At 48.9% G+C, this 21,189-nt stretch overlaps 1 protein-coding gene across 1 annotated transcript in view; it reads right to left on the bottom strand.

The window, feature by feature from the left end:
- The window catches only part of LOC142583637 (cell adhesion molecule Dscam1-like), a 215,639-nt gene that overhangs the window by 13,431 nt on the left and 181,019 nt on the right, over nucleotides 1-21,189 (bottom strand). The window contains exons 24-30 of the mRNA XM_075694130.1: nucleotides 15,940-16,111; nucleotides 14,091-14,205; nucleotides 10,187-10,341; nucleotides 9,725-9,742; nucleotides 8,986-9,096; nucleotides 1,773-2,042; nucleotides 817-1,128 (exon numbers count right to left, since the gene is read on the bottom strand). Of these exons, the coding sequence (XP_075550245.1) occupies nucleotides 817-1,128; nucleotides 1,773-2,042; nucleotides 8,986-9,096; nucleotides 9,725-9,742; nucleotides 10,187-10,341; nucleotides 14,091-14,205; nucleotides 15,940-16,111 (1,153 nt within the window). The remainder of the gene's footprint in view (nucleotides 1-816; nucleotides 1,129-1,772; nucleotides 2,043-8,985; nucleotides 9,097-9,724; nucleotides 9,743-10,186; nucleotides 10,342-14,090; nucleotides 14,206-15,939; nucleotides 16,112-21,189) is intronic.

Genomic DNA, 21,189 nt, shown 5'->3' with positions numbered 1-21,189 from the left:
CGTACGCTAGGTGCATGCCTACAGAATGTTCAACAGGGGCTCGCAGCTTGATCTGTTCAGCAAATGAACAGCGTAAGCACAAACAATGATGGGGCACAGTCAGCGTTTTCTCGCAAACACGCTTTCTTGCATGCTCCAGCAAGCCCGAACCTTAGCGTTTACTCACGTTGAATGTTTGCTGCAGCATCGAAAAGCCACCAGACCCGGGCTCGTATTTACACAGCAGTTCGTACGGTTCGGTGCTATACGGTCACTGTCGGGCATCCTTTAGTAGAATTTATAGTTGGAAGAGTTGGTTTTGGTCCATATTCGGAACAGCGCGAATGAAAGAACGGAACGTACGGTAAGGCGACACAAGACATCGCTGTTGTATCAACGGAAGTTTTCGTTGAGGAGAAGGGCGATTTCAACTTGGTGGCGGTAACCGTGCATGTAAAGCAACAACACCAAAAACCGTTGCAGCTTCAAGGTTGCAACGGTTGCATTGTACCCCTAGGTTATGTGACACATCTTGTGTCATAACTTTGTGTAGACTTGTGTCGCCCTTCTCTGTGCGTCCCTTTCTATCGCGCTCCATCTGAAGATGATACTTTTACCTTTAACCGTAGCACTCAAGACCGTGTGTAAGTCTAAGATGTTTGATATAGTAATAAAGAGAGAGAGAGAGAGAGAGAGAGAGAGAGAGAGAGAGAGAGAGAGAGAGAGAGAGAGAACAACTCTTACGAACAGAGTGCCTTTCCTAAGTCGATTTCTATAGGCTAGCAAAACAATAAAAAGTTTATCGATACACGCGACCTGCAGCTGTGGCGAGCGCACCTGCAAGCGTGGCCGAAGCCGGCAGCGTGCGGATGGCGTACTCGGCGGAGGTTGTGCCGGCCTCGGTGTGCGCCGTGACGCGCAGGTTGTACCAGGTGTCTGGCCGCAGGTGGTGCAGTGTCATGGGGCCCTCGCGAGGTTGCAGGGCTCGCGAGGCCACCGTCCAGGGACCCGTGCCGTCACGAGGCCTGTATTCGACGGCAAGGTGCGACACGGGGCAGCCGGCCGGACCGGACGCCCAGGAGGACGGACGAAGGGTCAGCGAACTCGCGTTGGGCGTCACGAACGCCTCCCGCTTGGGCGACGTGGGTACTGCGCACGTGGGCCGTCCGCGGCGAAATTACGGTCCAGGTATAGTTAAATCACATGACTGGCGAAAGGCACGAATAAGCGCGGGATCAGAAACCTTGTGCGGCTAGGTTAGACACAGCAACCGTAGCATTGAGTTTACGTACGTGTACTCGGGCGTTGTGTTTGTGTGTGTTGTTTTCTTGTATTACATTTTTGAGCCGTTTCGCATACTACAGCACGAAAGGTGAGTGGGTAGTGTGTCGTAACCATCAGTATTCGAATTAGACCAACGGCAGCGCAACGGCCTGCTTTAGAGCTCTGAATATACGCCTCTGCTACGCCGACAGCGCTTTCATAAATTTCACCGTGGATGGCACGCAGGAGCGTGCTGTTTCTATGCGGTTTCTTTAAGGACCTAGCGACTGCCAGATCTCGGGCAAATAATCGTTTTATTGTCCCTCCCTTGACTTTTCAACAGCCTCTTGGTGAGGGCCAGTCGCTCTTCATTCTTGCGTCTCTCTTCAATTCATTTTAGCTTACATTGCAATTTGTTTGCCAGCGGTAGCACTGTTTCCGTGGCTTTCATCCTTGCTATTTTAATTTTTTACAAGGGCGACACTTTGCATGTGACGAAGGAGAGAGAGAGAGAGGCGCAAGTTCCTTACCTCCTCCCTGCGTCCTTGCGAACACGGTGTCGCTGGGTTCGCTGCGACCCCTGTCAGCCACAGCCACGACGTAAATGTGGTACTGCGTGCCGCAGGACAGGCCGCTGAGCTCGTGGCTCAACCAGCTGCCGTTGACGTGGGTGGCCGTGGCTAGCCTGGAAGGCGAGGGGGTGTCTCTTGCTGCAGCGTCCCCGCCGGACCTTGGCTGCGGAGGAGCGACGCGCACCAGGTCCCAGGAGCCCTGCTGCATCTTGTAGTGCACCTCGTACTCTTGAATAGCGAGTGCGTGCACCAGAATGAGTGAGTGAAAGAAATAAGCTTCGGTGGTCCATATTTCGCGGTGTTAAGAAAGTGCTAGAAGAGCTACTATATGTCAATGAAACCGTGCTAACACTATTCGCTGTATGTACCGCATTTGTGCCACCAGAAAGGATCAGCGACGTCGTTCACTTTACACTGTAGTGCATTCCAGTTCTGTGCATCGTTCTCTAGCAGCTGGTTGCACGCGGTAGCGTGGCGCGACTCGGTTTAGTTTTACCGGTTAAATTCACAGCATTCAGAGAATGCGCGAACAAGCAAATGTATAGTTCGGAATAAGAGGTTTGCAATGTGCGCAGGGACCATGACTGAATATCATGGCCAGGAAGAACAAGAAGAAACAAAAGCATTCATAAGTAGTTATAGTCACACACTTTACTATTGTACTCGGAAAAGTTCTTGAAAAAAAAAAGAAAAACAGGCTTTATTTGCACAAATACACATGCACGAAGGCGTGGTGCTCATCACGTGACAAACACGCATCGCGTTACATTTTTTTTAATCCTTCGCAAGCCGGCACATATGCTTGCAGGGACGCGATAAATGCGCGTCTCTTTAAACGTACATCGCATTTAAGTGGCGAGTTAGCGGTGAGCTCGTGCGAGAGGGTGGTTAGTTTCTTTAATGGTCAAGTATAACTTCTACCCGCTCGGGGCGCTATTTGCGAGGCAGTTAGCTTTTACAGTGAACAAAGAAGTTGCCGGAAACCGCCGCTTTTCAAAACAACGCTCTCTGCTTGCATGCCTAACTTGCATGGTGGCGGTGAGCTTATCTTTACGCGTCTCTGTCATCATCAACCCTCATCTATCTTTTTCTTCTTCCTTTCCTACTGCAGGGCTGTAAGGCTAGGGCGTGTTAGCTCTGGCCTGCCTCTCTGTGTCCCTAGAAATAAATATTCTCCATCTGACTTGCTATGACGGCGGCTCACTTAACATCTGTGCCCGTATTTGAAAAAAAGCCCCCTGCGTTATGATTGATGCTAATAGAAAATTTCAGCGAATCATTACGCTGTACACGATCATGAATAGTGATCCGATCAAGGTGGGGTCAGTTTGTGCAAGACGTTCCTTATTGGAGATCGCTGATAAAGACCTTTTTCCTTCATTGGAAATGAATTGGCGGATGATGTTGATGACTTAGCTGTACATTTCATTAGCGAAGGCTGCGGGCCAATGGCAGAGAACACTTAGGAACGAAAAGCTTTATGAATTTGCACCACCGCTTCTTTACGAATTTGACACTGAGCACGCCACGAGTTTGTGCGATTTTGTGGACTGCAAACCTTTCGGTGCCGCTTCACTGCAAGACACGGAAAAAAAAAAAGTGCAGAAGACATGACACGAAAGAAGGGACACAGCGCATGTGTTCCGCCTTTCTTGTCCTGTCGTCTGCGCTGTTCGCCGTGTCATTCACGAACCAGCTAGCATAGAGTCTAGCCCAACAAGCTAGACTGTAGGTCTTCTTCGACATTGCTAACGGTCTCGCCAATATAAGCAGAACACTGACACTACATACAGTAAGAAATCCCGCACCTACGCTCACAGATTGCATATGCTTAACTAGTGGTAAATTTCGATACTTTTCGCGTAACCAGTTTCGTTTCCTTCGGCGCATGAAACGGGATAAGGAACAGCTGCTTTTAGGTTTAGGAAACGCTTTGATATAGCTGGACTGATAACGCCGCAAGAAAAGTTAATATTCTTTTGTTTGTGGATTGATATGCGACAAGACAAATGATGCCTTCTGTTCAATAATGCTGAAAGTGGAAGCGCAATTTCTCAACAGCACAAATGAAATACCCGAAGGCAGTGAAATTGTCCCAATCGTTTTCAGTTCATGCTTTGAATACGCATTTTACGCGAGACGCGGCAAACTTTCCGGACGTCTTTTCTCGTGCACGCACATGTCAGACACGCGAGGGCGCGGTGTTTGAGGCAGTCAGTGCCTGGGACGCTTTCCTGCGCCTTCAAGAAGAGCCCACGAAGTTCCGTGCGTGGGATAGGCTGGCACGTTTAACAAAGTTCTTGCGTCTATTCTGTAACTTTCCTGTTCTTCTCTCGCCATATTTTTCTCTTTCTTTGAGTAAACTCTCACGTGACAGGCGAGAATCAATTCAGCAGCTCCTTCGAGGGAAACTTGTGTTGCTGTCAGGCGTCGACTCGACAATGAAATAGCGGCATGAATTAGGGCGCCGTAACCACCAAGTGCTGTGGCCCCTCATGATTACGCCGTCGTGTGGTGGCAGCGACGGCGTAGTGGGGGGTGGGGGGCGAAGGACCGAGCACGTCGCTGCAGGAACGAGTTTTCCTCGCTGAAAAATGTGCCCCGCACGAGGCTTAGTTTTCATTCACCCGTCTGGTGAAACGGTTCTCGCCGACTTTTCTTCCTTTCGGGGAGGGCTGCGAATCGCTTTTGGTCGTTTGTTTACAAACTCCGATGTGACTTCGTAATGGCCAGACCTGTTATCCCGTTTTGAAGCACGCCTCCAGTCGCAGGGGGTGGAACTCGAGGGGGGAGGAGCAGGCGGAAATAGAAGGGGCCGACATGCATCGCACCTCCGAATAACTTCATGCGCGCCTGCGCGCGGGAGCTCGTCAGTTTGAACGAGAAGCAAGAAGTGGGAAGCGTGCCACGATTTGCAAAGAGGAGAACGCTGGCCTGCGGGAAGGCGTACGAAGGTTGGTTTGAGGCGCGCAGAAACAATAACAGTGTTGGGCTCAGTGTGACGTAAAAAAAAAGAAAGTGAGAGAGAAAAGTAAGAAGCGAGCACGCTTTCAGGGCTTTCCACTGTCCCCGAAAGCCCGCTTACGTGCCTCGCACGGTTCCTTTCCGGGCTCTGGGCTTCGGAAACTGCCCCTCCCACCTTTTGCCATCTCGGCCGTTTTCCGCGCACCGAGAAATCAAAATCGTATATTATTCCGTTTTCTGTCATACTCGTGTTATTTTCGGCGCCCCCCGAACCGCTTTCCGCCCTTTAGGTTCTTCTCGTCATTTCTGTTTTCTTTGTTTAAAACGACTTTTTCCCGCCAACTTCCCGCAGCCCTTCTCTCAACCCCGCCACATCTTCTTTTTTTTCGTTTTTATTTGTCCCGAAATGCCGCCCTTTCCCTTCCCTCACCGCAATACCCCGCACCGGCTGGAATCGATGAACACATATTTATTCGGCATCTGGACAAGCTTCTTTCTTTTTCTTTCGTCCACGACATTTCTTCTTTCCGTGCTTTCTTTCTTTCTTTCTTTCTTTCTTTCTTTCTTTCTTTCTTTCTTTCTTTCTTTCTTTCTTTCTTTCTTTCTTTCTATCTTTCTTCTCCCAAGCCTCTTCCGCGTCGTCGCTCATTCGCGCCGCTGTCTGCGCCCCCGTCGGCAGCCGTCGATCTCGCCCGCAGGTTTTTCCTCTCGAGAGTTTTTCGCCGCGTTGCCCTTCTTCGCTTCGTCTCGGCTTCAGGATTGATGCGCCGTATGCGTATTTCTTTCGCCTTCGCCTCCGCGGCCGTCGTTTTGTTTACTTCCCAATGCACATTTTCCCCTTTCCTCCTTGCCTCGCGCCGCCCCGCTGGCTCGCCTCCGTTCGCGGAGCGCCTACCTCTGCTCCCCCCGCCCCTCCTCCTCCTCCTTTCGTGCGGGTCTCACTCCCGGCGGCGCGCAGAAATCGTCGCGCCATGCGCGTCGCGGCCACATCTTGGCGTAACGGTCTCGTTGCGCCGCCAGCTGCCACTGTTTCTCCTCTTCCTCCTCCTCCTCCTTCTCCCACCCCCGCCTACTCGCTGCATCTCTCTTTTTGCATTGGCATCCTACGCCCCCTACGTCTTTCTCAGCCGATTCCCGGCCTTCCTTATCCCGACTGCTCGGAAACGGGGCATCCTTTTCCTTCTGCATTTCTTTGCCTGTCCCCTCTTTCGTTTCTTCCACCGTAGAACGTCGCCCTCCTACGTCACGGGCCGCCCCGGCGCTGCTTTTAGCGACGCGCTCGTCGGGAATTCGCCTGCTATTGTTTAGGGGAAGGCGACGCATGCACGAAATGCATTTCCTGCCTCTTGCTTTTCGCCCCCTCCTTTGCTTTTGGCTTCGCCGCGCGGCGCGGGAGCACCTTGGCAGAGCTGGTCTACTTCTTTGGGGCCGGCTGCGATGACTCTGCGTATGCGAGGAACAGCGTGACGGCAAGGCTGACGCGCACGACGCGTCTTTTTTTGCGTGAATATCCAAACAAAAACACCCGTGTCCCGTGCATTGGGGGCACGTTAAAGATTCCCTCGTGGTCAAAATTAATCCGGAGTCCCCCACTGCGGCGTGCCTCATAATCAAATTGTGGTTTTGGCACGTAAAACCCCAGAATTCAATTCACTGTAGCTACGAGTACTTCGCTACGTGTAGTATTCTGACGTGTTGACAGCGCATTCATTGCTTCGTCCTTATGGTGAAACTGTGTGTGTGTGCGTTTTTTTTATACTCTGTCGTGTTACTGTGTCTCGGCACTTGTGATGGTTATAAATAAATGGGTCCTAAGGTCAGAGAACAACATACGGGATATGACAGACAGCGCATGGAGCTTATTATGTTAACGGCCCCGGATACAAGGACGCGCACCAAAATCTCTCTACCGGCGCTATTGCGCTCTGCCCTCTTCGGAACGCGCTGGTCGCGACTGGTAATCGAACTGGCGACCTCGAACTCAGCAGCGGGACGTCATAACCGCTTTGCTATCGCGAGTTTCAATCAGTCAGATCAATCAGCTTTGCAGAAGTCTCCTGCTTATTGATAAAAAGAACTATTTCTGCACTTGCGTGCGGTGTTGCCTTCTCATAACGCACCGGATAACATTTATCAATTTTTTCTGAAGGAAAAAAAAAGAACATTCCGCAAGGAGATTATTAAATTTCGTCGTTTTGCGAACTCGAAATTTCATTCTCACTTTACGCTCACTTCTCAGCAATGCGAGCTGCATTATTCTCTCCCGAGAGCAGATATGTGTATGCCCGCGCGCGCGGTACCTGAGGAGGAGGCAAACACACGGAGCGCATTTCCGGCGTACCTTCGGCGTCGCGTCGCCGCGTTTCTATCGCGTGTCGCGCAATCCGCGTGCGCTGAACTGATGGCCGAAGCTATTTACTGCAGTCGCTGCTCCGAGCGAAACCCGCGCGGTGCGAATTTAAGCGCTGAACGCAGCGCGGGCGTGCCGCGCCGCGAGACAGCCAGACGCGACGACGAAGCCACGCCAGAAATACGGTTCGTGTGGTTGCGGCGCATATTTTTAGACGACCGTTTCCGCTCGCATATCATCTGCCGAGACCCCTTTCTTTTCCCGCCGAAATCGTCCTTCAGGAGAGCGCGCGCTTTCGCGTGCCGCGTACGCAGGCTCGCTGGAGCATGCAAATCGGAAACGAATGGCGATGGTACCAACCGGGCCACCCGAGTCAGATTCAATTACCTCTTCTCCACTTCACTGAAGCGTTCACGACTGATCCGTAGGAGACATCAAAGATTTCTAAGAGGAGATGTTAGACGCATCGGCATCCTTCGACAGAGACCGCCTTCGCTCGCGATCTCTTTCGCCCGCTGAAGTTGTTTTTTCTTTAATTTTTTTTTCCTTCTTGGACCGTTTCGCTCTCTCGTCTTTCGAAAAACGCTGCTCGCGCGCGGAATAACAACGGGAAAAGGTTCAGCTCCGAGCAGGGCAAACGCGCCGTATTTTCTGGTGTTGTGAGGGCACGTTATTCAATTTGCGATGCCCGTGACGTCAAGTACACAAACTCTTGTGCCGTTGTTTTAGGCAACCGATCGACTCGAGAACACGATGATTCCATTTCTTTTTCTTTTGAATTTTCTCCTTCGATTCGGCGAGTAGCTTGTCAAGATAGCGCGTGAATTAAACGCTGCAGTTTTCTTGCAATTCTGTTTTAAGTTGGAAGATAATCGCGAGAGGAAAAGAAATGGTAGGCGACCCTAATCCTTTGACTTAGGTGTCTCTTAGTGGCACTCGAACCTCGGCGTTGGTGTTCTTTAGGTTAACTTTAGGCGAAAGCAACGCACGAACCGAACTCGGAGGCAACTGTTCTCCATTAATTAGCCGGTTAAATATCACGCCACCTTCTTGTGTGTGACGTTATCACTTCTTTTTTCTGCTTCCGGGTTTGCAGGAATTTCGCCAAAGTCGTGCTCACGTGGCGGGTCTTTAATGTTTACCATTCTGTGCTTCGGTATGCGGTAATCAGTGATCTCTCATTCGTTCTAATTATTCCAGACACTTCAGTAACTCAACTTGTAACTAAACTTATGCTCTGATATCATATCTACAATGAAACCCATGAATTTTGTACTGTACGATCTGTTTAAATTTTTTATTATTTATATTGTGGGACGAAATTCAATATGAGGTCGTCTCAGTGATTTCTGATTAATTCTTATTATTCCAGACACTTCAGTAGCTCGTCTTGTAAATGAACTTATGCTCTGATATGATATCTATAATGAAACCGATGAATATTGTACTACATTATTTTTTTCCTATTTTTTTCAGGTTTATTTTGAATTTCGTCCCTGGTCGTCTCGGGCGGTGAAACGGAAGTGCTGCGCAAGGACCAAGACTGTCACTCGGTGCTCCTGCCACTAGAAAGAAAGTTAGGCCTGATTCACGCAGCCGTTACGGCACCAAGGGGTGCTAAGACAGCGTTTCCTCGTCGCTTTCTCCACAAAGAAATGGGACGACGGCGACGTTAAGAGCTTCGGCGAACGTCGTCGGCTTCCCATTTTTGAAGAGAAACCGGCGAGGAAACTTTGCCTCATGACAAACACCGGCGACGTGACGGGAACGGGACATTTGACGGCTCCTGTGAATCAGGCGATAGACTGCCGAGCGTCGGAGACGTTGGAGGTTCGTGAAAACTAAGCGCACGCCTACCTTTGACCTTGGGCACGTTCGCTCCCTTGGCGGTGTTCCTGTTGAGCCAGCCCAGCGTGATGCTATTGGACGTCGTCGACAGCACGCTCACGGAGGCAGGCCTCCGGGGAGCTGCGCAGCCAATAATAAACTCGCTGAGGTTTGCGGAAGCGAGATTAAGGTGGTGGTATTTGCATGCAATTTCGGCAGTGTTGAAGTGGCTGCACAGTATGAAAGTTCGTCAATTTTAAGGGCAACAGCGGGTTTATTGCCACAACGAAGCTTTCTGCAGTGAAACGGTAACCGCGTGGACTACATTTCTGACCTGCGTCTATATTAGCGTCTGTATCGCAGGAATTATTTTAAGAAGCCGTATTTAGTAACTCTTGTTCTCGAGGTCTATTTATTTGGTTCCGGAGTTAAAATTCTGTATAGTGAGCAATAATGGCGTAAACGTTGTTGCTTGCTATTATTTTTATAAATTATTATAATGATAAATGTTGCATTTAGGCGATCTTTCATTTCTTTTTTTCTCCACAACGAAGCATTGAATTGTTCAAGTAAATTCTTATTATTACTGAGCTTTCCCTTAACAACGCACTGTTCTTTATATAGCGATGGTTGTTCTGATATTTAAGGTGCGTTGTTATTGAATATGAAAAAAAAAATGAAGCGTTCACACTGTTCTCTGTGACGGCTGTCCGAATTTGTAATGTGCGTTACTACTGAATTCGAAAAAAATAGTTCGTTGTGTACTTACATTTTTGAGATATGTTCACTGCAAAAAATGAAGAAAAGGAAATAAATAATGTGCTGACATGCCCGTTGATTCACGTTTTGCCAAGCACAATTATGAACACGAAGCATGTACGTGATATTCTCGATTTTTATTCGTACTTCAAAATGATGTCAGGCACTAATCATTCTAATGAAATTGACATTCTTAGGCTACTTCACGCAATTTCCGGGAGCTGGATGTCTGTCTATCTATCTGTATAGGCTTGTATAGGTAAGGTGGCCGTCCAAATTCGGCGAGCTTTTGTAGCAAAGGGCACGGGAAAATGAAAGTAAAGTGCAAATTAGTCTACAGCACGCTTTGGCAGGCACAAATGAGTGGGCGCTTGCTGTCCACTCATCTGCACCCATAAGTGAGGACGGTAGACAGAAAGCGCGCGCGCGCAAAAAAAAAAAAAAAGAAAGAAAGATCAGACCGGATGCTTACCGTGCACCCGGACGGCGTAGTGGACAGCGTCCCTTCCGTACAGGTTGTGCGCGTGGCAGCTGTAGTTGGCGGCGTCCCTTGCTTCGGCTGCCTCGATGTGCAGTGTGCCCGAAGGGAGCACGCGCACACGTTCGCTATCCCGCAGAGCTCCGGAACTGCGCGGTGAGGACAGAATGGAGTGTTGATTTCAGTGCCGCAACGTAGGCCAATGAAAACAACATGAACAGAGAGAGAGAGAGAGAGAGAGAGAGAGAGATATGAAAACAAAAGACGTACATATATAATGACGAAGTTTTGATGCTCATCTTTCTGACCATGACCATTCTGTCTGTTGCTTCGCGAGAATGGGGTTCACAGGTGGCTTTGTGACCCTCTTCTCCCTTCCCAAACCCAACTTCAGGCCGTAGAGCCGGCATTTTTTTCTGACATTAAAGATTCACAGATTGAACTCACGCTTTCGCTTTTCCTAGGTTTTCTTTGAGATTGGTCGCAAGTATTCAGCGCCTAGGGCACAGCTTTAAGACTGCATTGGCACCAGGTGGTCCTCTAGAGTGACGGGATAAGCATTACGCGCACGGCCTTTTTCTGAAACAGTTACTTACAGCACTGAGAGAGGCGAAGCACGCGTTTACGGGAAAGGCACAGGACGGTTTGGTTGCGCACAAAAAAGTACCGTTACTATTGCTGAAAGCTGGGCGAGTTTGGTTGCTGGAAATATAAAACATCATTGCAGCACTGAGAATAACGACATACAAGTGAACTGCTGATTACTTATGCGCTAAGCATGACTACTCAGTACATTTAGAGAGAGAAAGAGTTATTGGTATCGAAGAGAAGAGAGGACGCCTTAAGAAAGAAATGAAGAAAAGGATTTTTGTGCTAATAATTTGAAGACAGAAATAGCCTCCTAAAGAAACTCACCATGCACATTATTTTTCAGACAATTCAATGTGACCTTTGTTGCCTAGCTTGGCGCGGGGTGTATTCTCCATAGAGTTGCTGTCTTTGAGGACCTAGCTTCCTGTCGACATAAGTTTGGAGCCGATTACTTAGTTGCAGGTTTAGGCTCAGGAATTTATCTCCCCCTAAAAAAATAAATATAAAACAAAATGAAAAAAGAAAGAAAACTTGTTGGAATAACTGCACAAGGCAAATAGAATCCTTCGTAAAAGGAAAGTGAGGAAGCATCAGGTAACAGTCATGAATCAAAAGTTTTACCTGAATAATTGATTACTTGACCTGCAAGTGTGAGCCAGATTAAAATTTCCTGAGATTAAAACTATAAAACTTAGCAAAGTTAAAACTAAAACGCAGGAAAAGGCGAACAACGGTCGTGCGATACCTCTCTCTCTCCCTCTGTTAAAATTACCAGACAGATTAATTTTTTAAAATTTTGTAACGTTATTTCTTTCCCGACGCCTCCATCCATAGTGATGGCAGACACGAACGAGTATTGTAAGGACAAAGAACGGCACACAATCCATTTTTTTTCACGCTTGAAAAAGAGCCCTTTCGCATAGTACGGTCATGGAGCGCAAAGCAAGACATTTCTTTCCCGGCACGTAAACGAAGCTGATGGCTCGAGACGGGACGGGAACAACGTAACCTAATTATGATTCGTCAATCCGTCGTACGGTTGCAAACATAGCAGGATACGTTCGCGCGGCCGCTCGCGAATATAGCGACAAACATTGCAAAAAAACAGAAGAATAGAAAAGAACACGGATCTAATCAGCACATTCCGCCGGAAACGCCAGATCAAAGGAAATAATTAATGACTCCCCGCGAAAACGGCTCGATTAATTTGGCGTAAGACTCGCGCGGTCCCGCAGAGGTTGCTTCTCCACGGCCGGTGATATACGCTTCTCGTCTTGCGCTGCGCTATCGCGAGCGCGCACGGGGCGAGGGGTTCGCGCTCCCGAACCCCCTTCGAGAGAGCGTATACATCGCGGAGAGGCGCGAGAGAGGGAAAGGGAACGACCGGGGAAACGACGCAGATGCTGCGAAATACCCTCGATTCTTCTTCCTTGCCATTCGGTGGCATCAGAGGCTTTCCTTTCGGCAAATCCGGTGAGACGTTGTTGAAGGAAAAGCGAGAGAGAGAGAGAGGCTTGAACTAGATGCGTAGCCAAGGCATTCATTGCCCGAGACGCCCGCGGCTCGTTTTTTACCCTGGCAACTGTACGGGCAGGTTTCGCGCGGGAGCCGGGGTTAGGGCCGCAGGGCCTGCCGCCCATTTGGAGCGAAATGCCGTCTGCGCTCGATTTCGCTTCCAGCTCGGAAGGGCAATCCGCCGGCCGGCGGCAGGGAGAGACTCCCGTTCGAGGTGAGCACACAGCGCGGGCCTCGCCAAAGCCGAGAGCTCTTTACCGCAGTGCTCTGGCGCGCGCGCGCGGGGGCGTCTTTGTGAGCCCCGGCCGCGCTCATCGGACAATGCCGAGAACCAGGGAAAAGGCGGCGTTCCCTCTTCCCTGATTCTCCCTCCCACGGGTTCGTTGTCTGCGGCCGGTCGGAATGGCCGGACGCTCATCGTTGGCGAAGACAGCGGCCGTCTCTCACAGGATGGACGCGCGCGCGCGAGCGAGCGAGCGTAGGACTTCAGAAATGGAACGGGCAGGGCAAGCCCTTTCTCCTCCCCCCTATTCTTTCGCCGAACGATTGCAAGGACGACGACGGAGCCCTGACGCGGTCAGCAGACGGATTATTATGAGATGGGCGGAACGGATTCGAGCCGGAGATGCGTGAAAGACGGAGGGAGTCGGGAGGTGTGGTGATTACGGCAGGTTCCCCGGTATAATGACCGGCACCCGTCGTCGTTTAGAGGCCCGGAAATACGTTGGTAGAGAGGTGCGCGGCTTACGCGCGTAGGCCGGCGAGAGAAAAAGGTGCACGCGGGGAAAATGAGGTTCATTCTTAGTGATCAGTGAGGAGGAGGAGGAAAAGGAGGATAACCAGAGGCGACGGTACGAAGAATCAGCCGTCTCGGCTGCCGCAGTGACCGGTTGAGGAGAATACAGAGGTCATTTGAAGAGAAACGAAGAAACGAAAAGACCGCGGCACCGATGAACCGTAGGGGTTGCTGTATAGCTGCTTCGTTGCGATTCACAACCCGAATGCAAAGAATTCCGAACTGGACTCGCGGGATGGAGGAAGCAGCCACCGCTTCGCTAATGTCACGCGACACTACATGGCGGTGCGGTGTCTTTTCTGGCGCCGGTGCCGTTTCTCAGGAAGGACCGCGTTCGCGCTCTCCAGTTATAATGTGAGAACAGAACACACTCTGCTGACACCTTCGCGTTCAAAGTGCTAGCTTGTGCGTCATTTTAGAGAAGTCAGACGCGCGTTATGTCGTCAAGAATGAGTGACACGGATCGAAGAGCACCCAGAAGAAATTTAAAGAGAGAGAGAGAGAGAAAGAGAGAGAGAGAGAGGAAATACCTGATGTAGACTGGCATACAGAATGCAGTTGAGCAAGGGCTCATGTTCAGAAAATAAGTTCTGTCGTAGGTTGGAGAAGAAGAGCAACTGACACTTCGGACAGACGGCATTACTTTGTTACATTAATTATAATAACTACAAAATCGCTCAGCTCATTAAAGACTAATGTAATGTAAAGCGAACAAAAATGAAACGCGAGTTACCGAGTTGTAAATTCAATGCTTCGTTTTTGTTTTAAAATATGAGGTTCTCTTCATGTTTTTGTAGAGGAATTGATGGCCTATGTCACCGGAAGAGTCACTTGAATCTGTCTTTTTCCTTAAAATGCAACAAGATTTCTTCATATCGGTGCAGCAGACGCCCAATGGGACAATTTCGGCATTTTTTGTGAGCGTTTGAAAAGCAAGGGCCCAAGCGAAGGTTTCCTACCGAGCGAGCATTCGCGCTAGGCGATGTGTGTACGCACCTTGTCCGCCACTCTCTCACTGGCGTCGGTTGGCCCGCTGTCCTGCAGGGAAGCTCGAGATCTTGCTTCAAAGCCACGCTCACCTCCCGGCTGAACGACGCTATGCGCGCGGGAGCTGCGAACCACAGAAATCATAAGAAAGGCTGTCTTCGAAAGCGAGTTAATTAAACAAAATTTTACGTTTTAACATCCCGAAACGGCGCAGCGGGTCATCAGGGATGCCGTAGCGTGGTGGACACTGGATTGATTTTGATCACGTGAGGTTATTTAATTTGCGCCGGAGGCATGGTACACGATGGCTTTTGCTTTCCACCCTCCCTCATCGAAATGCGGCCAGCACGGCGGGTGATCGAACCAGCGACCTCGCGCTCAGCATCGCTACACCACAGCCACTGAGCCATCACGATGCGTGTAAAGCCGTGCCAACACCGATTTTACAAGTCAAGACTAGCAGTTTTTCACGGTTACGTGAGAGATTGCTACACTGTGAAGCCTGCGTGTGCTTGACGTTCTTAACATAAACGGTTAATAAACGATCTTGCTTTAAAACCGTCAGCCGCGACTTGCTACAATTCAGCTTTTACTGAAGTGGTCGAGACTACACGTGCTGTTCTGCCTTCCAGTCTGCATTAATGATACCGCCCTCTGTGCTCGGCGCCCCCCCCCCCCTTTTTTTTTTACTCCGCCATAACCACCGTGAACTGTTTGTTTGTCTAAGCAACAGATTCAGTTATCAGCAGCAGAGGCAGTCGCAGGTGCCTTTCATAGAGGCTGATTATCGTTTGATGAGTCTGAAGAGTGTGATTAAAATTGCGGAAGTGACGCCTGTACAACGTAAAAGATAAGCGTCTATTTTGTCATTGCTAATCCGGGATATGCTTTGCGGCACAGTGCCGAAAATGACGTAACAGATTAGCAATAATTTTGTTAATGTCCACTAACAAGATTATGATACGTTTAGTATTCTCATATAAAAATTAAAAATTTATTTTACTTTAATTATCGCGCGAAATGACATTCGCTCCTTAGAAGTTACAGTAATCGATAAGGCATTCAAGGTTCTTTCTGACAAACACGAGATGCCCTATACATCACATTCTACTTTATCTTCAGCCAGCCTTTCAACCGTCATAATTGCTGGAAATATGATAGGAGGCATGATGTCACAATGTTGGTGAGCATGAAATGACGGTGTAGCTGACAAATATGAAACTCTTTGAAGCAAACATGCCGTAAAAAACACCAAATTGTTAAGAAGGGGTCCTTCCACGTTTTCTACATGTTACACGCACGAGAAATAAAGTACACTCACAGGTCATACTTAAATGCTTGCCTTTCCTAGCTCCTTCAAAAAAAAAAAAAAAAAAGAACGAAAAATAGTCTGCCTAGCCGGGTGGCCACATCATGAGTAGGTGCGGTTTGTTAACGAGGTAATGATAGTCGTAGTTTTGAGACAATAACACAGTACCACGTGCGAAACTCTCCATGATTGTTCCATTTCGTCCTGTATCGCTGCATCTGTTTCACGCCAGCGTAGCATCGCTTTGAGATTTACCGAAAGTCCTAAACGCTTCAAAACGATGAAATGCTGGTAACTCCCCATAATTAACTCCGTTCCCTAGTTTTCTGATTCTACTGGCACGTTTCCTCTGCTTGGTAGGTGCATACTCTAATGAGGTGCACACGTTAACTGCCTGGAAATGTGGCTAAATATACGAAACTACGCTACCGCAAGAGGCGTAGTCGGGTGCCCCACTTGGCCTTGCAGTCGTGCATAGGAAACGAGGAGATGTAGGAGAGAGGAAAAGATTTAAGCAAAAAAAAAAAAAACTGGAGAAGGCGTGCTTACCCCGCACTTCTGGACTCTGGGTGACGATGCGCGTGGCCGGCCCCTCGCCGGCGCCCGTGGACGCGGTGACCCAGAACTCGTAGCGCTGTCCCGTGCGCAGGCCCCGGGTCTCGTGCCAGAACTGGGACGATGGCACGGACACTGGTCGCGCAGGCACACCGCCCGACGCTTGCTGCGCATGGATTGAAACGTGGAACGCTGTTGCGGCTGCTCGGTGAAGCACGACGGCGCCACTTATACGATGCCGTATAATTAGTTACTGGCTCTCCGCAGCAGGTGGGAGAAACAGCACATCGCCTGCCACCACGCCGACGTAAATGCACGAGCTAATCGCGAATATTTTTCGTCAAGCTATATGGCAAAAAAAGCTTGTGTAAAGTACTCAAGAGGGGTTTGAGGGACGTTAGCCACTTATGTGCACAAAGAAGCGCTAACATTACGTCAGCCGATGCTAACATGGCATCTCTACTGTCAACTATCAACTTTTCTCTTTTTATCCCCCTACTCCTCCCCTCCCGTGCAGGGTAGCCAGCCGGAACTACCTCTCGTTAACCTCCCTGCCTTTCTATACATCCTTTCTCTCTTTCTTTATCTTCCTGGCGGTGTTTATACCGTAAGGTGGTTTGTCAATCCAAACAATAATATTAGTAAAAAAAAAAGAACGACGCTCACATATACATGCAGCCGCGCGAAATAAACTTATAGACGCGCGCTAAGAAAAAGAAACGACATGGTTGGAAGGACAAATGGAGGTGTCACGATTCTTCAGGATCCGGGGCGCTCGTGCTGCGTGTTGACAAAACTGGCAGTGACTGCCGCAGACGTCACCGACATAGGCCAACAAATTCTCGAACTGGCTTGACAGACAATGTTCTGCAAGAGCTAACGAGAAACTGTGTGAAAGCTGGCTGGTAGAGAGATGACCAGCTGGTCAACCTTTGCGAACGGTCGTATGTTATTCACATACTACAGGCTACAGTTACAAGGTCAAATTAGAAAGCAGCGAAAGTTATTGGTGTGCAGGTCGATAATTTCGTAAGAAAAAGAAGACTACCTAACTGACGCTTCGGTCCTGAAAGTATCTCAAGTAAAATAAAATAATGAAAATAAAAGGTAAACTGATCAGATACATTAGAATATAGACGCTGCGCGAAGCCAAGCGGACATACTTCTAACTTTAACATAAGAAAGGCAAGACGGGCAGTGTGAAGATGAGAGTGGGGAAAGTTCATAACAAAAATTTACACTTTGCTACCTGTACTGTGGGACGTATTCTTATATGGAGAACACAACTGGTCAAGGAAAGTCGATATAACCGCAACAGTTCTACGAGCGTATATTTGAGAGCGGAAGGGGCTGATATATCGCGTGTTGTAGACACATATGTAAACAAATTTTGTTGGGTTCCATTTCATACACACGTCTGCTGTGATCGATCGATGGTGGAATACTTCCTTACTTTTCTTTCCCTCTATTTATTCTTTTTTTTATTTTTTGCAATACCTGACTTGCAGAACAGTGGCACTCCATCGTGCGCCCTGGTCTGCCGCATATTTTTCCTCTTCTTACTTTATTCCTATTTTATTTTTTAATTCCCGTGAGAGACTTCTTGAATTTCAATGCCCGTCGAAGCGCTGCTCAATTACCCAGCTGCGACTGCTTGGATGCCCATTTCACGTTTTCGTGGGCGTTATTTATGACAGAAATTTTAGCGAACCGTTGACACAATTGTGCGGAGTAGCTGCTTTCACCCGCATAGCGTGAAAGGTAACTGGCGCTCGGGCCTTGTCGCGAGATCCCGACATGAAAACTCGGGCACATATAGTTCTGCACATTCGGCACGGAACCTGAACTTGAGTTTATTAAATACCGCTCCGCAAATATCGCGGCGCGCGATTTTTTACACTAGTTTGCGCTTTCTTGAGAAATAGTTCGAGCGCGCTGGTTTGGAATTTCTAGCCTTGCGCACAAGCCTCATACCATGTCGATGCATGCGGCCGGACACTTCCGAAGCTGTCTCCGTGAAATGAACGGCTATTCTTGCGGGAGCGTACAGTTCGGACAGGACAGTTCTGTCAGGGGCCAGTTTTCATCTCTAGTGACAGATCCTCCTGCAGGTCCATCTCTGGATGTACCTCCGCTGCTGTTGTATCTGCATCAAACCAGTTTAAGCTGCCTTTTGGAGAAAGAGTCAACGCCGCCTAGTTCGAATTCTATGAAGTCATTCCCTTGTGACTGCCATTTGTGCACGCCCAGATGATAGGCTAGCACGCGATGTTGCAGCGCAGCGCTCGGCTGACGTAACGCCTATATAGGGGGCCCCACCAAAAGTCCGCGGTGCTTATACTAAAAACGACCAACAATCACGGAGAAGGGTGGAAAGTAAGGAAAAAAAGAAACAACGATGATTTGGCCTCCAAGCCGGCAGCCTCGTCAGTATAGAGAGCTTGACATTGACAATGGCACATCGAGTCTCTGACACTATCGTAGCTTATAGGAGAAAGCGGCTTTTAGAAAGAACGTGTCGTTCCCGATACACTCTCAAGAGTTCAGCCGGGATCGCTGGTACATAGCAGCGGCCACGGCACGGCATTAAGCGGACCGTGTAAGAACCCGACGCCTGCTGGCCTCCACCAATCTCGGCGCATTCATCCCAACGGAGTAGCGCAATCCCATTGAGGCTAAATTTCGAACAACACGACGGTTACTCTCTTTATATCTTGGCTTCGGAGCCAGATAAGACACGCTTCGAAGCTTGCTTTGTCACCGCGTACGGACGCAGAAAACGCACCATACGAGCGAGGAGATTGCGAAGAAAAAAAAAATACCAACATCTGCGGAAAACAGACAGGGCGAGTCTTTTCGTTCGACTTCACTTGTCGCCTCTTCCTTCTTCCCTCGTCGTATCTAGTACACAATGCAATTCCTTCTCACATCTGAGCTCAAGCTCGCCTTGTGTGAACTTGTTGGGAACGTCTTGTTCCTTTATTTTCAGGCTTTGACGCTTCAGTTCCCTAGCAAAATCTAGAGAAACGCCTTATCGATTTGTGTCCCTTCTGCTACTCTGCCTGTTTCGTGGATAAGTGGTCTATGCTTGGAAGCTGGGGAAATAGGAAGTTTGACAGAGAGTGGTTGCGAGGTCTAGCAAAGACGCGTTTTCGAAAAAAAAAAAAGAACTCGAAGGACTTTGACACCGGACTTAGTTGGCACTCATTTATTTACGTCTTTCTGTTCAAAAGAAAGAACAGATTCAGAAGGTCACTTCTATGGCCTTCGACGTAAAGGAAACAGGCACATACACAGATGCGCAAAAGCTGTGATAGTTTGCTGCACGCCTGTGTGACGTTTTTAGTTGAGCTTAGCGAAACTGCCCTGCCACGCCTCTTACTGACCAAGCTCCTCCGCTTGATCTGGCTCTCTCTCTCTCTCTCTCTCTTACTTTTTTTTGCGTGCAAGACTTTGACTTCGGGGTTTGAAACGCGCTGATTATTTGTCAAAGGAGGCGGGAAACAGCGGAACCCGCGTGGCGAGTCTCCTTGGCGCGATAACAAATTGACTCTCAAAAAGAAACGTTGCATCAGGCCAACTGCCCTTCTGCCTGCCTGCGCTTTCGCAGAGCTCGATATGTACGCCGCCATATGTCATTCTCGGAAACTCGGGGCAAACGGCTGCGTTGAAATGGCGAGCACTGAAAAGGGCAGCGATATTACGTTATAGACATTTTCGTTTCAGCTCGCCTTGCAAATGCGCTTCGCAGCACTTTCTCAATACCGGAGGTCGAATGAGAGCGATATTTCTTGAGTCCAGAAAGAAATGGCCCAGTCGGCAGTTCGGTTCACTCGCTTGCAGGGTGGGGTCTCGTTGGAAGGCGAAGTCCTGCCGATTATTATTGTGTTTTGTTCCTGGCAGAGAACGTGTGAACTCAAATGATGGAAGGGCGCAATGTAATGCGCGAAGCTACAGCCATGCCGAAAGAACGCCGCTGTCCAGTATTGAGCCTCCTTGTTTCGCCGGTTTTATGGGGGCGATAAACGTTTTCGAAACGGTCAAATCCATTTTATTGAACTCAGAAGCTTTGAAGTGAAAGACCGAGGTCGTACCCCGTACAAAATCGCACTCGTCGGCCGTCAAACATACCTGGGGAGGAGGGGGGGGGGAGGCGGTATTCTGGACGTCGTTAAATACCGCCATATTGTTAACTGCTGTGATGGTGGCGTCACGAGCCAATCAGAGAGGCCGTAGCAGCTCTGCGGGCCAATGAGAGCAGACATTATGGTGAATTTGACAATACATGGCGGAATCTGACATGGTCCGGAATAGCAACTCGGGGCTCGCCGCATTACCATCCCTTGAGTAAAATTAAATTGGCGGGGTGATCCCTAATCTGCAGAGTGGGATATGGAAGAGTCCTTAAGCGAGGTGCTTCGGATAAACTTTGACCACCCGTGGTTCTTTAACGCGCACCCAAAGCACAGTGAATCAGGGTTCTCGCACTCCGCCCCCATCAAAATGTGGTCGCTGCGGCATGCAATAGAATCCTCGAGCTCAGCAGGTGCGCGCCATGTAGTCCCCGAGTCCCCACCGCGGCTGCTCGCCGTAAGAAGTATCGATTACTTACAATCGGCTGCTCGCCGATTGTAAGTAGTCGTTACAGTCGCGAACCTTTCAAGTTAAATCCGGGAATCTCACAAATAAACACTCGCATTTTACGATGCGAAGTTTCTCTCGCTACTAAGAAACCGCAGACAACAGCGAAGAAGACAAACAAAACGCCTTTTTTTGTGCCTTGCTTTCGTCAGCGCTTTATTAGCGATAGAAAACTCGCATTATATGCCCAACTAACTCACCTAAAAGGCAGTGTAGCTGAACTAATAAATTAACCTACATATTTTAAACGCTGTTACGAACAAAGTGCCTACCAATCTAAACGAACTTCACAAGTACCACTTTTCCTCCTTTTTTATCTTTGCATTATATGTCGCCTCCGTGGAATCGTGTGGTCGATTTCCTTGTGACCACTGATGCGCGAACGATCAGAGCTTGGTTAATGCAAATACGTATGTGTGATTCTTTTGCTCATCAGAAGCGCGAGAGACACTAAACAAAACTTAAATTTAGAGGCGCTTAATTGTGCAGAAACTATCGCCAATGATTGTCTTGACTTGACAGAGGCTTGACTGACAGAGGCTTGACTGCGACATACGGCTCATGATATGCTCCTACAACGGGTAATGTTTTTAATAATTATAT

This window comes from Dermacentor variabilis, chromosome 5 (assembly GCF_050947875.1).
Source record: "Dermacentor variabilis isolate Ectoservices chromosome 5, ASM5094787v1, whole genome shotgun sequence".
Lineage (NCBI taxonomy): Eukaryota > Metazoa > Arthropoda > Arachnida > Ixodida > Ixodidae > Dermacentor > Dermacentor variabilis.
This window is presented reverse-complemented; position numbering and strand designations above follow the sequence as displayed.